The sequence below is a fragment of the Chanodichthys erythropterus genome, chromosome 11 (assembly GCF_024489055.1).
Source record: "Chanodichthys erythropterus isolate Z2021 chromosome 11, ASM2448905v1, whole genome shotgun sequence".
In the NCBI taxonomy this organism is placed as follows: Eukaryota; Metazoa; Chordata; class Actinopteri; order Cypriniformes; family Xenocyprididae; genus Chanodichthys; species Chanodichthys erythropterus.
The window spans coordinates 14931974-14945455 of record NC_090231.1 but is presented as its reverse complement, the minus strand read 5'-3'; the positions used below and the strand labels follow the sequence as shown (position 1 = coordinate 14945455).

At 38.8% G+C, this 13482-nt stretch overlaps 1 protein-coding gene across 2 annotated transcripts in view; it reads left to right on the top strand.

Moving 5' to 3' along the window:
- The window catches only part of zdhhc21 (zinc finger DHHC-type palmitoyltransferase 21), a 28326-nt gene extending 19652 nt beyond the window's left edge, over positions 1–8674 (top strand). For both annotated transcript variants that reach the window (XM_067401830.1, XM_067401829.1), the window contains exons 8-9: positions 4056–4099; positions 5776–8674. In XM_067401830.1, coding sequence (XP_067257931.1) covers positions 4056–4099; positions 5776–5905 — 174 coding nt within the window. In that variant the 3' untranslated portion in view covers positions 5906–8674. The remainder of the gene's footprint in view (positions 1–4055; positions 4100–5775) is intronic.
- The last annotated feature ends 4808 nt before the right edge of the window (positions 8675–13482 follow it).

Genomic DNA, 13482 nt, shown 5'->3' with positions numbered 1-13482 from the left:
CCAACTAACTTCCCTATTCAATTTACGAAAAAAGTGTACATCATAACGCAATGTCAGTTACTCTTTTTTCGTAAGTTGAATACGGAAGGCGGTCTGGTGGAAGCTAGATATTTTACTTTATAACTTGTTAAATATGGATGATATTCATTTTGACACAGGTGCTTTCTTCCAGTCTCTGGGACTTCTTCTATTTTGATGGAAATCAGCACGTTTCTCAGGATGAATGATTTACCCTCTCTCGTTTAGTTTTAAGTTGCTTTACTTGCATAACCCAAATTTTTACATTCATTTTTCCAAAGCATTTGCAGTATTGCAAAAGTCAATCATTAGCATATGGGAACGAGGTGAACAATTCAGCGAAGTAGTCTTGCTACTCGTATTTCCTTCAAGAATTGCAAATCTAGTTATATGATGCATGCTGGTCCTCTGAAAATGTTTGAAAGTATGTATGTTACACTCTCATTTGCATAAAATATTGCTGCTTTCATGACTTTTTCCTTTTTCACCTTTTTTTTTTTTTTTAAGTCCCCCTATTATGCTTTTTCGAATATTACCTTTCATGCTGTGTGTAATAGGGCTGCACAATTAATCAAATTTTTTATCACGATTACGATTACAGATGCCACGATTTCATAATTGTTAAAAGGCGCGATTACAAGGGAAAATATCCACTTACATTATTCTGCGTGTTTAAGAGGTATGTTTTGAGCATGTTACGTTTCGAGAGGCGAATCACGACTACTTAAGAAAGTAAAAGGTCTAACCCAGCACATAAGGAGCTACCAGTGATGTAGGTGTACTCTGATATGTCGATTGCACATGAAACACCAGCACCCCCCCATTTTTAAAAAGCAGTGTACACAGCATATATATTTACTCCACAGATTAACTGTACACACATGAAAAACAGTGATAGGACCTTTCATTCTTATGCTAAGTAGAAAATACAGCGCGACTTTGAGAAGACCAAGTGAAACATCATTATGTATTTCCAAAGTCCCTTTAAGACAAGTAATTTCACTCGGCGGCCATCTTTGAAACGCCTCTCGGGCATCCTGGGCATCATGCAATCTCTTTGAATGGGGAAACATCAAATTCTCCAAAACTGTTCACCAACCTTATGATTATATATCATATTTGAAATCACCAATGAAATCTAACAACAACTGGCTCATAAATTTAGTTTCGAATCATGACCAAATCATGACCAAAAAAAACTATTTTTCAAGCTGGATTAAGCTAATGCGCATGCGCAGACCTAAATGCACGTCTCTCCGGAGGCGCGCGTCTGACCTGTTTCTATAGAAACCGGTGATTATAACGGCCGCTGAAGTGACGCGATGACTTTGCCAGTCGGCGATTGGCTTTAGAAGGCGGGACTTATTTCGCCATATTGCGCATTACACTTTCTCCCATTCAAAACAATACGAGTGACACGTCTTGTGTTATTCTATAGTCTTTGGTATTTCTGCTAAGCTAGCCACAATCGGCATCAAATACACGGCAATAGCTAATACTTTTTCATATACTGTCTACTGTCTTTGTATAACAGTTCTATCTAATAATGTATAATATTGCTGTCTGTTGTCTTACAGCTTTCTATTAAACACTAAGGGTCACAAAGGCTCAGTTAAAACCAGGGGTGTGGGAACTGGAAACTATATGAAAAGAGTGGGAGACTAATGGTGCTTTTCCACTGCGTGGTACTACTCGGCTCAGTACGGCACGGCTCGGATCACTTTACTTTCGGTTTGCTTTTCCACTGCAGCTTAGTACCACTTCAAAGTGGGTGGGATTATAGACTGATCGTATAGTTGTGCCGCTTCTACTGCCGTCAATCCACTCCTCTGCTAACAAAGAGTCTGACCACGATACAACCATTTCTTTTTTCTTTTTTCAATCCAATGATGCTGGTAGTGATGATTCTGTCTGCCTGACCAATTAGTGATCTGCAGCATTTACATGTCACATTTAGTATCGGTATGGCACGCTTGGAACCTCAACTGAGGTGGTACTATTTAAGCGAGCCATACCGTTCCATACAGAACTGTCCCATGCAGTGAAAAAGCGACAAAAAGTGAGCCGTACCATACCATGCAGTGGAAAAGCGCCATAAAAGTTGCTTAAATGTAAAAAGTTTACCTCCATTTAACATAATTAACTTAACAGTATTGAAAAACAACTTCCCTTTTTGACTATGTTTTCCCGCAGGTAGATTGCATGTTTTCTTGTGTGGCTGGATGTTGGGCTCATGAACACTTATCAAGTTGTCTCCATTCACCCAAACTGATTTGCTGAAATCAAAATAATAAAAGTGAAAGGGAATTGCCACTAGCACGTGTCCCACTCGCTGTGAAGCGGTAGCAACCAGTCGGCAGAGGATTCTGCTTGGTCTTAAAGCATTCCGCAAACAGATATGTTTGCAAAAATGTATAATTAATTCTCTCTTTAGAGTTTGGCATGCATATGGTCCTTCATATTCTGATAAGCCTACGCAAAATCCTTTTAAAAGTTGGTCATATGCTGTATGCCTGTATATACCCTACAGAACACTACTGAGTCCTTCATTCTCTTCTTCTACTTCCGTAATGTCCTCCATCCTTTCTCTGTTGATTAGGCCTGAAACATAGCTGTGATTGGGGCAGGCAGGATAATCACATTTGACTCTGATCCTTTAATTGATGACTTCATGTGATGCAAAAGAGGATTAGTAGTGACCTAGTTCAATTAGGCAAAAAAATGCAGCCCTTTAAAAAGAATACACCTCCCCTTAATCTTATTCTCTGGTTCCCAGTCATGACCAATTGTCCCCCACACGTCCACCATATGCTGCGGAAGTGTTTCAAAGAACACATCCCACTTCACATCCTATCCTTTGTCGTTTGAGCGCAAGTGTCTTCCGTATTCTCATTACGAATTTCCAACCATTACACTTGTTGTGGGTCAGAGTACTCAACTCTAACCTCTCTTCAAACCCTCTGGACAACTGTGTCTTCCTCTTCCTTCCGCCATTCTTTTAGACGTCCTTTGACGCTAACCCATTCCTGCAGGATACTTCCTTTTGACAGTGCTAATCTAACCTGTGTTGCTAAAAGCCCATGTTAAGCTGTTTTATCTTGTGTCCTGTACTGCCCTTAAGCCGTTTCGTTATCCAAAGGCCAGGAAAGTCCTGATGCTTTAACGCACAAGCTACTCTTTCACCCTGCTATCCCATGTTGTGATGTCTTGGAAGATTTAGCGGCTGACAGGGTGGTTAGTGCATAGCCCTGTGCCAGTCATAGCAACTGTGGAAGTAGACTTAGCCATTGATCCCTGCAGAGATCTTTTCCTCACGCATGCTCTCTGAGGGCAGCTCAGTTCAGCCTGAAGTGCAGCCAGGTCGGTTTGGCATGATGCTGGCTGCTCCGGGCCAAGAGTGTGTCCTCTAGCGGTTCACAATGTGAATCTGACTTCATTTCTAATGAAGAGTCATCGACTTCAACAATTCAAGTCGGACTTATTACATAACCTTGAATGGTTTTAGGAATGGGGTCCTTTTTTATTTGTCTTGTGGATTGCACACAAAGCACAGATTGTTCTAGAAAGCCACTGTCAATCACACGTCCTCCATTTTTCACACAAACAGGCTCTTCAGTCTCGCCTCTGTTAATCCCACCTTATTTACATATTCAGTCTGGTTTTTTTTTCTCTCTTTGCCGCGTCTCTTCACCTGGCAAGCAGGGGGGATTTTAGCATCCCTATGCATGCGGTCCTATTGTCCGCAGGCAGATGCCCTTTTGCCCCTGTGCCAACTTGGCAAGGTGAGGAGGGCACCAAGGGAGTGTTGCTGCTGTCAGCTTCACTGTCTCTCTTTTGTCTCAGTGTATGCTGTAGCAGTTTTCACTCCCAGCGTGGGAAAGATCAAAAACTGATCCAATTCACCCCCTCGCATCCACTGGCTCGCTGTCATAATTCATTTTATGAATTGTCATTGTATTGTCTTACATTCATAAGAAATAACTTGTTCATAGTTCATTGCTGATACCAAGCATTATCCTTCATGTTTTCCACAACAGGATACAACAACCATAGAGAAGATGTCGCACTTATTGGAAGACATGTAAGTATCGAAACTTGCAGAATCATTTAAGTCATTTAACAATAATGTAATGCCGTTTACACCCCCATTACATGTAAACATGGAGATCGGGGCTACTTGTTACCAGTGTTAGGAGTAAAGCATTACAAGTAACTTGAGTTACATAATCAGATTACTTTTTAAGTAACTAGTAAAGTAACGCATTACTTTTTTTGAATTTACAACAAAATATCTAAGTTACTTTTTCAAATAAGTAACACAAGTTACTTATTGTAGTTCTAGACTAAATGTAAACATGCATTTACTCATCTCACTTGCACGAAAACTTTCAGTATTATTCAAAATTAATAAAAACAGTGAAATGAAATCTCAGAATTTTACGCAAACCTGTAATAATTAACTATATTAAATATACTTTATGTATTTAATCTCACTTTTTAAACCAATGTCTTTGCTGCTGACCTTCAATGATCTAATTCAGCCATACGAATAAGCAAAAATTGCTTTAGATTAGATTTGGAAATAAGAGTGTTGAACTTCCTTCCCCTGTATCCTATTCTTCTTTAATCCAGAATGGCAGCACAGCTGAAAGGTTTGTTTGAGCTGCGCCCTCTACTGTACATGCATAAATATGCATTTCCTTAAGCCTGAGACTTATTCATTTCACTTTTGGTGTAAAAGGGCCTTAACATTTCCCAAAAATATAACTTTGTTTTTTGTTATTATCAAAAAACAAACAAGCATGCAAGTCCAGCCCAGGTGAGAAGAAGTACCGCAAAAGTAACGTAACATAAAAAGTAACTAGGTAACACAATTAGTTACTTTTTTTTAGGGAATAACACAATATTGTAATGCATTACTTTTAAAAGAAACTTTCCCAAACACTGCTTGTTACAGCTCAACTGGAAGGTTTTGAGTTTTGAGATCAGTAAGCTATTTTAAATACTTTTATTCAGCAAGGAAGCATCACATTTATCAAAATTGTCAATATAAAGAAATTGATATAGATTTCTATTTCAAATAAATGCTTTTCTTCAGAAATAAAGAAAAAGTAGGAAAGAAGTACAAATATTCTTTGAGCATCAGCATGTTAGAATGATTTCTAAAGGATCATGTGACACTAAAGACTGGAGTAATGGCTGCAGAAATAGAAAAGTGTTATTTTAAATTGCAATCTTCCAATCAACTAAATGTTGTCTTGGTGATCTTAACAAAATTTGTTCAAAAACATTTAAAAAAATCTTACTGACCCTTAACTTTTGAACAGTACACTGGGTTCAAAAAGAAAATTTAGAATTTGGTTTGATATTTGTACTTTTCTGATTTTCTTCTGCTTAAATTTTGTATTTCATAAGAGTTTTACTGTTTAAATTTAACTGAAAAACCTCTAATAGAACGTTTAATAGCAGGTTCCATAATGTACTGTGCACAATGGGTCAAATTGTGTTCAATAAATCACATCTTTCTTCCAGAATACCATAACTTTAATAGCTTTTTTAGTCGAGATGTTTATGGTACCTGTCTATATAGAAGTTAATTTTCAAAAAGTAAACCTACAATGAGAAATATTCACTTGAGAAAATGTGACAACTAGCCCCAGTCTCTCCTAAAGCTCTTAGTTTCTCTCTATAGTTCATATTGTCATATTATTTCACATGAACTTACAATACGTACTTTAATTTATTCCATTCTCCCAGTGGACCACAACGGTCGTGGCAGCAAGCAATGGCTGAGGTGTTTGGCACTCGCTGGAAGATCCTGTGGCTCCTGCCGTTCAGGAGCAGACAGCCTCTAAGGCTCAACCTGACCTCCCGCGCTCATGTGTAGACAGACAGACAGAGACGCACACACATCTCTCCAGTGGGGAAGGTTACCCTCCGACCCCAGCCTCCCCCCCCCAACCCTGTCTTCAGCAAACCCTCTCTACAATAGCTTGGTATCGCTACAGGATCAAACTTTTCAGGTTCTACATTACAACTGAAAATAATCTATTCATATAGAATGAAGTTTAAGTTGAAAATAACACTGTCAAATTTGTAGTCTTTTTCTGTTTTGACTGGGTCTGGGTTTCAGGGTTACCGAAACAGGATTACAAGGGAATAGTTGATTGTGAGGCTTTGTTGTCTCCAGGGTAACCCTTATTTGTTGAGACCTCGGCCCAGTCTTCTCCCCCATTTCTGGATCACGTGAGCGGTTGTCATGCGAGTAGGGACGCGAGTGGGTGGAGATTGTCTGGTTTTATGGCACTGAGGGTTGATGGCTCTCGAGGTGAGTCATGACCTCTGGCATGGGTGAAAGACACTGCTGAAGTCTAAAAACAAGGCTTGCATACACACACGTACACAAACACCGTTTACGATACCTTTTTCTATCATTCACATAATTACGCATACCTCACCAAGCAATGCTAATGCCTCTACTGAGCGTTTGACTACTATAACTGTATTTGATTACATTTTTTTTAATTTCATTGTTTTTGTGCCTTTTAAAATCCATGTGTTTTTAAATCATTTGAGTCTTATTATTACACATTGAAAACCTTGATCATGTTTTTTAAGCAGCTATTAAACTAATGTTAATAATAATAATAATACTCAATGATATAAGTTATACATATTTAAAAAAATATATTTTAAATGTGACACGTGAAAAAAAAAAGAAAATGTTCTAAATTATGTTCACTTATATAAAGCAGTAATTCACTAAAAGGATTAAACATGATTTCTGCTGTTAATTATTTTGCCCAGATTTTACTAAAGGTTATTGCACAACACTATAAATGCTTATAGCTTGTCATTAAATTACCTTATAACATTTGCATATGTTCCAAATCAACCCCCAAATCTAGTAGCAAATCACCAATTGTCTGAAGTGCCTCTAAACATGCAGTTCTAATAAAATAACTTATCAGTTAGATGCACAAATACACTACTGTGACTTTTGTGGTTTTACATTAGATTTACTTCACACATTTTCCTGATCCACAAGTACATTTGGCTTTATATTAAACACATTTATACTGACAAGCCATTCTAGATTAAACAATGAAACAATATTTTTCATTAAAAGGTTAATTGTGCAATGTTAATTGTGGGTTTTATCCACTAGGCCTGAGTGAATGTAATCGGTTAAAGCTGGGTCTTTATGATTTTGCAATAGACACATTTTTCTTGTTATCGTAGCTCTGATGGTGATTTGGTGATGTGGTAGCTCTTTCTAGCCTAAATCTATCTCTAGTTGATATCCCATTCAAGATAGAGAATACGAATTTAATTCAAAAGGAGCTAAAATGTGCTATCATAAGCTGAAGTAGTTACAATTTGTCAACTGACGAGAATCTATTTTCATTTATTTTGTCTTGCATTACACTCCACCCGAATAATGTTATAAAATAGCTCTTTGTTTTGTGTAACAGCATTTAGAAGCTGGCAACATTCACTTAAGAAGAGGTACATACTTGAATATGTATTGGGAATATCATGCCATTAACTTTTTTATCTTTTTGGTGTTCTTTTTTCTGTACATTTTGTGTCTTGTGATTTTACGGTAGGGGGTTATTAAAAACTGCTGTATTTCTTCTGTGGTTATTATAGAATTTATGAACACTGTAGCGGTTTCTTATTTTTTTTTTATTTTTATTTTTTTATTTTTTATTTTTCGCTGTTAAGCCAATGATATGAAGTGTGTAAATCTTTTCATCACCACCCAACTGTCGTAATGGGGGAAGATAAAGTGCAGGGGTTATTGGATTGATTCCATTACTTTATTCATGAGACATTTATTTAATGTTTAATATTACAGAACAACTGTAATATTTTAACATCATATCAGTTAAGAGAGCTTATAAAAGAGCAGTACTCACTGTAGCTTTTTGTTGATAGGCTGTGTGTGTGTGTGTGTGTGCGTGTGTGTGTGCGTGTGTGTCTGCGTGTGAGTGTCCATGTCCCCTTTTTTCAAAAGGCTTCTAAATCATACAGAATGAGGTTTTTTTTGAGAAAGTAAAAATGTGCACAGTTTCCTGTGATGGGTAGGTTTAGGTGTAGGGTTGGTGTGGGGCGATAGAAAATATGGTTTGTACAGTATAAAAACCATTATGCCTATGGATTGTCCCCATAATTCACAGAAACAAACGTGCGTGCGTGTGTGTGTGTGTGCCCATTGTGAAGCAATAAGACCTGCTAGAATTTACTCACTATTAAAGCAGATATTACTATTGTGCGTGCAGGTAGTTCACCGAAAATTAGTTCATTTGAATATACTCTTCATGAATATTATAATATAAGAAACCACTAATCGCTGTCCTGTTGAGGATGACGACCTATTCAGGTTTATGATTGAATTATATCAGTTATGGTGTTTCTCTTTATCTGCTTCATTTTTGGTGTCAGTCACAATGTATATTTTGTATGGGGCATGGGAGTTTGAAGCATATCAGATTATTTATGAAGGCATTTTTTTTAAATAAATGGTGTCCTTTTGCTGGATGTGCATTTTGTTTTGTGCTTTTTATCATATAAAAGTAAAACACTTTTCACACTCTTACTACTTTAATTTGTCCACTACCATTGTCTAACAGTGTAAATACATGAATCACAGAAGAAATATGTCATTTGTATATTAAATAATATAATGAACAAATATGTTTTGTGTTTGATAACATTTGGTGAAATTTTTTTTTTTTTTTTTTTAATAAAATTGCAAATTCCTTTGTCTTAATAGCTAACGCACACACCAATAATATTTGTCATAGTCACAGTAGTTACTCATTTTGCATCTTATTTTTACAAAATTACTCTAACTTTTGAGAAAAGGAAAAAAATATATATATTTGGTCTGTGACCAGGCTTATAAAAAATCTTATACAAATTTGAAATTTGAAATCTGAGTTTTTATAAAAATCACCCCCTGGAATATAAAAGTGGCTGAAGAAAAAGTTGTAGAAACACCCTTATATTAAAGAAAAATATATTGCAAAATGGTTTACGTAATTAGTTTAATCATCGACTTGTTTTCAGTGTTGAGCTCATTCAGGACGAACAGGACACAGATGCTGCGAGATCTGGAATACTAATCAGTATTACCTCAACATCCCATCACAGAGGGGCAAAGGTCCACTCTTCATTTGTTTCTCTTTTTAATAAAGAATTTCTCCTCAATCTGAAATCCTCCCATCTGCTCAGGAATTTTGGCTGTCAATCTTCCGTGTAAATTATTTTCATACGCTTACACAAATAAAGCTTAACTCATCCTTCCCTGCAAAGCTTCTTCCTGCAGCTCATTTCAAACCTGTGCACTCATCTTTAGTATTCATTTTCAGACTTCATACATTGTCACATTTGGTAATACTCCATCCACTTTTAACAACTGAATAAATGCCTTTCCATTTAAACTCTGTAGTGAACCACTGACCTTTCATTAAAGAATTGCATTTATGTGCTCGTTTGAGCATTTCCATTAACCAGATCCACACCCACATGCTGACCGTCTTGACAGAAGCTTTGTAACGCCGGATGTTAAAACACCACAGTTTCTTGTTTAGCTTTTGCTTCAAAAGCTTTCCTCAGACAGTTAAACAATTAGCTCTGAGTTCTGTGAATGAGATTACAGCAATTGCTATTTGAACACCTTGGTCTGCTTTATCTAATGATTGACATGATCTGAGTTGTCAGCTAGTTCCTCACCTGGCTGTATATAGCAAAGACAATCCTTAAGCCTCCAAGAAAACAATGAGCACTCTCTGTAGTCTCTCTGAGTAGTCCTCAACAAAAGGAAATGCTAATCAATATAGTGGTCCACTTTCCACCATGAAAAAGACTTTACAAGGAGCACCTGTTTATTCACTTTGCCTTGGTTGGAGATCATTGAAATAGTTTGCGGTACTGAAATATATCTGCAAAATAACCTTTTATTTGGGCATTTGCAGCTTTTGTTAGGGGTGTGTTGTTTTGGCAAGATTGTGTTGGCGGTGGCAGTGGTGCTTTGCCTCTCAGCAGCCCTCTATGTGCCTGGCCAGCTGCCCAATGCCCTCTCTGCCTGCCTCTGTGTCTCATGCCCTGGTGTGTGCCAGGGTCTCTCTGGTGATAGGCACTGTTCCACACACGGTCACGGTGACAGTTAAGTGCCAGTTTGGGGTTCCAGTTGGAGGCCCTGGCAACACAGATGTACTGATAGCCAATATCTCTCTAACCAGTGGTTGAAAAGCGCAGAAGGTCTGATGGATTAGATCTGTGTTCTCAAGGGCTTTGACATCACACCATTACCATAACATTTGCTTTTGCTTCCATTTTCATTGGGATGTTTCATTGCTTTGGTGTTTTTTATATAAGTAATTTATAGGCTAATATGTGATACTCAATTGGTAAGTATTCTTAAAGGTCCCATGGCAGGAAAATTTCACTTTATGAGATTTTTTAAAATTAATACGAGTTCCCCTAGCCTGCATATGGTCCCCCAGTGGCTAGAAAAGGCGATGGGTGTAAACCGAGCCCTGGGTAAATTGAGAAAATGAAAGCTCAGACGGCCCAATCTGGAATCTTCCCTATATGTCGTCATAAGAGGAAAGGTTACCTCCCCTTTCTCTGCTTTGCCCGCCCAGTGAGATTCAAGCACAATATTTATTTTTTTTCCACGAGAGACATCATGCCTTGTAAACGAGCGAAGCATGGCAGTTGCTCAGTGTTTGGATGTACAAATGAACACCTTCGTGTTTTTTTAGTTCCTTCATCCGAGCCAATGAAGAAACAGTGGGTTAATTTTATTTTCTCTGGTAATGCGCCGATACAGCTTCCCAAAGTTTTGTATGTCTGTGCCACACATTTCACCGACGACTGTTTCCTCAACGTGGGCCAATACAGCTCAGTTACTGTCGCTAATGTAAAGGTGGATAGCATCAAGTATGTGTGTGAATACACACACTGTAAGGCGAGTGGTGTACATTTCTTTGTTGTTTGGATAACCGTTCTGCTGTTGGTTTTATGGCGCACACGATATCCACATTTGATGCTTGATGTGATTGTAATAAGATTGTAAAAACTTTTAAGATTCATGAAATATAAAATATGTAAACAAATAAATGATGTTGGCACAAGCGGCAACCTTCCCCGGTTTCTCGTGAAGCCAATACGGAAGTAATTTAAACTGCGATTCATCGACTGGCCGCTAGAGACAGGCTGCAAAAGGGAGCAGAATCTCATTGAGCGTAATGTTAAAACAGCCAAGTTTACAGCAGAAAAAAACATGTTTACACTCTGGTTCAAATTGAGTTTTGGTCTATACTGCTAATTTTGCCCTTCATGACAACTCTGAGGGGAATTTTTTATTATAACTCATCCATTTAAATTATATTAAGCCTTAAAGTTCTGCATAATTAAGGGCGTGGTCACTTGAGTGACAGGTGGATTGGCGCTGCTGTCTGTGAGCCGTCATGTTACCTCAGCAGCTAATTTCAGCCACTGAATTTGGCATCTCAGCCGTATTTGTGCCTTTTTTCTGGATTATTTTATACAATATATGGCTTGCTGCATACTCGAGACAGATGTCAGTCCGTGTACATGTGCTTGCATGCGGAACACACGTTGTTGGATTGTCGTGGCATTGGCTAAAAGTTTTGTTCCTGAGATTTACTACAATGACAATACCAGGAGGATATACAACTCCGACAGCACTGCTTGGATATAACTAAAACTGCTGCATTATTTTGAAAAATTATACTTTGGAAACGTGCTCATTAGTTTGAGAGAACATTTGAGAGTTATACAAGTGCAACGGATTGGATTCATCTCGCGATCTCTATTTCATTAAAGGTATGGAGTCCCAGTTGATTTTTTTTGTGTTATTTGCACACCCCACACAAATTAATTAGCTTACCGGTGTTAGAGCATCTATAACGTTATCTTAAAAAACACTGTAGATTGACAGTAAACCTTACTTTCTAATGATATTGTTATCTTTATTAATATTTTAGATAGTATCTAAGATAGATATGCTAGTCGGGTTTGGTTTCAGCAACAAGTCGCATACACTCCAACTACGTCCCGCCTCTTTGCCCATTTTCAGTTATCCAGGAGTGACGGGCGGTGACGCGCTGCTAAGATGGCCGCGGCCTCATTTGCGCGTCAAAACTGATGTTCAGAACCCTATGGGTGACGTCACGGACACTACGTCCATAATTTTTTTACAGTCTATGTGTTGGCATGGTAGCACATTTTCCACAACGGCACTTATCTGAAAAGGTATTTGTAATAATGGCAGAGGACTAATTTAGTGGCGCTGGTTAGTGTCTAAAGCTCATAATTATATATATACGATAGCAAATCAGAGCAACATGAAAAGCCAACAATGTAGGCTAGCATTAGCTACATGATAATAACTAACAGCATACATAAACCAACTAAAGTACCGTATCCAGACACAATGTTTTAAACTAACCATTCGGAGACGTCCTGCTGTAGCCGCTGAGTTGCAACTTCTTCATCCGGTGCTTCTTTATCCGGATCAGATTCTAACTGAAAAGCCTGAAAGACTGCGTGTCTACGGGCCATTGCGATATATCCACTGTCAACATTAGCGCATGGTACCCAGACACTGGCTTGGCGGCGGAGCATGGAGACACTGGCTCGGCTGAGACTGGCGCTGCTTGCTCGGCGGAGACTGGAGAACCTTGCTCGGCGGAGAATGGAGAAAATAGCTCGGCGGTTGAGATTGGAGATAATAGCTCGGCGGCTGGAGCAGAGGGCCAGTCCATCCCCTCAAATACTATTAGAATTCCCGTAGGAACGGGAGCGGGTTCGGCGGAGACTGGAGAGGGCTTGGGCTTTTTCTTCCTCCGCCTTCTGGACCCAGCAGAGGAGTGTGGGTCCAGCATAGAACAGGCAAGGAGTTCGCTGGAGGGATACGCGGAGGAAGACAGAGGCTGACTGACTGGCCCGGCCAACCGTGTTTCTGGATGGACTAGAGACAAACACTCATCCTGAACCTTATCAACGAGGAATTCGAGCCATTTAACCACAAAATTGAATTGATAGTTTCGCTTAAGGAGAAATGATAATCAGGTTCATCAAAACGGATAGTGTCATCATCTAGTCCATCCAGACACAGGGAGATTAAATAAGCATCAGGCCAGTCAGACAGTAAAGCGAGCTCAACGAACTCCTCCACATACCTCTCCAGCGAACGACCAACCTGCAGGAGCCCAATGAGGCGATCGCCAGCTGACAGAGGAGTGGGAGGCGTTGAAGGAGCAGGAGCCAGGGAGCAGAGGAAAGTCTCCATTCCTTTGTGGAAATCCAGCGTTTTGGGTCCGTTCTTCTGTTACAGGAAGCTGGTGTAGAGATGAGGCAGATACGGATTTCCACAAATATAGATACTACTTTAATAAACACAGGCAGGAAACACCAAACATACAC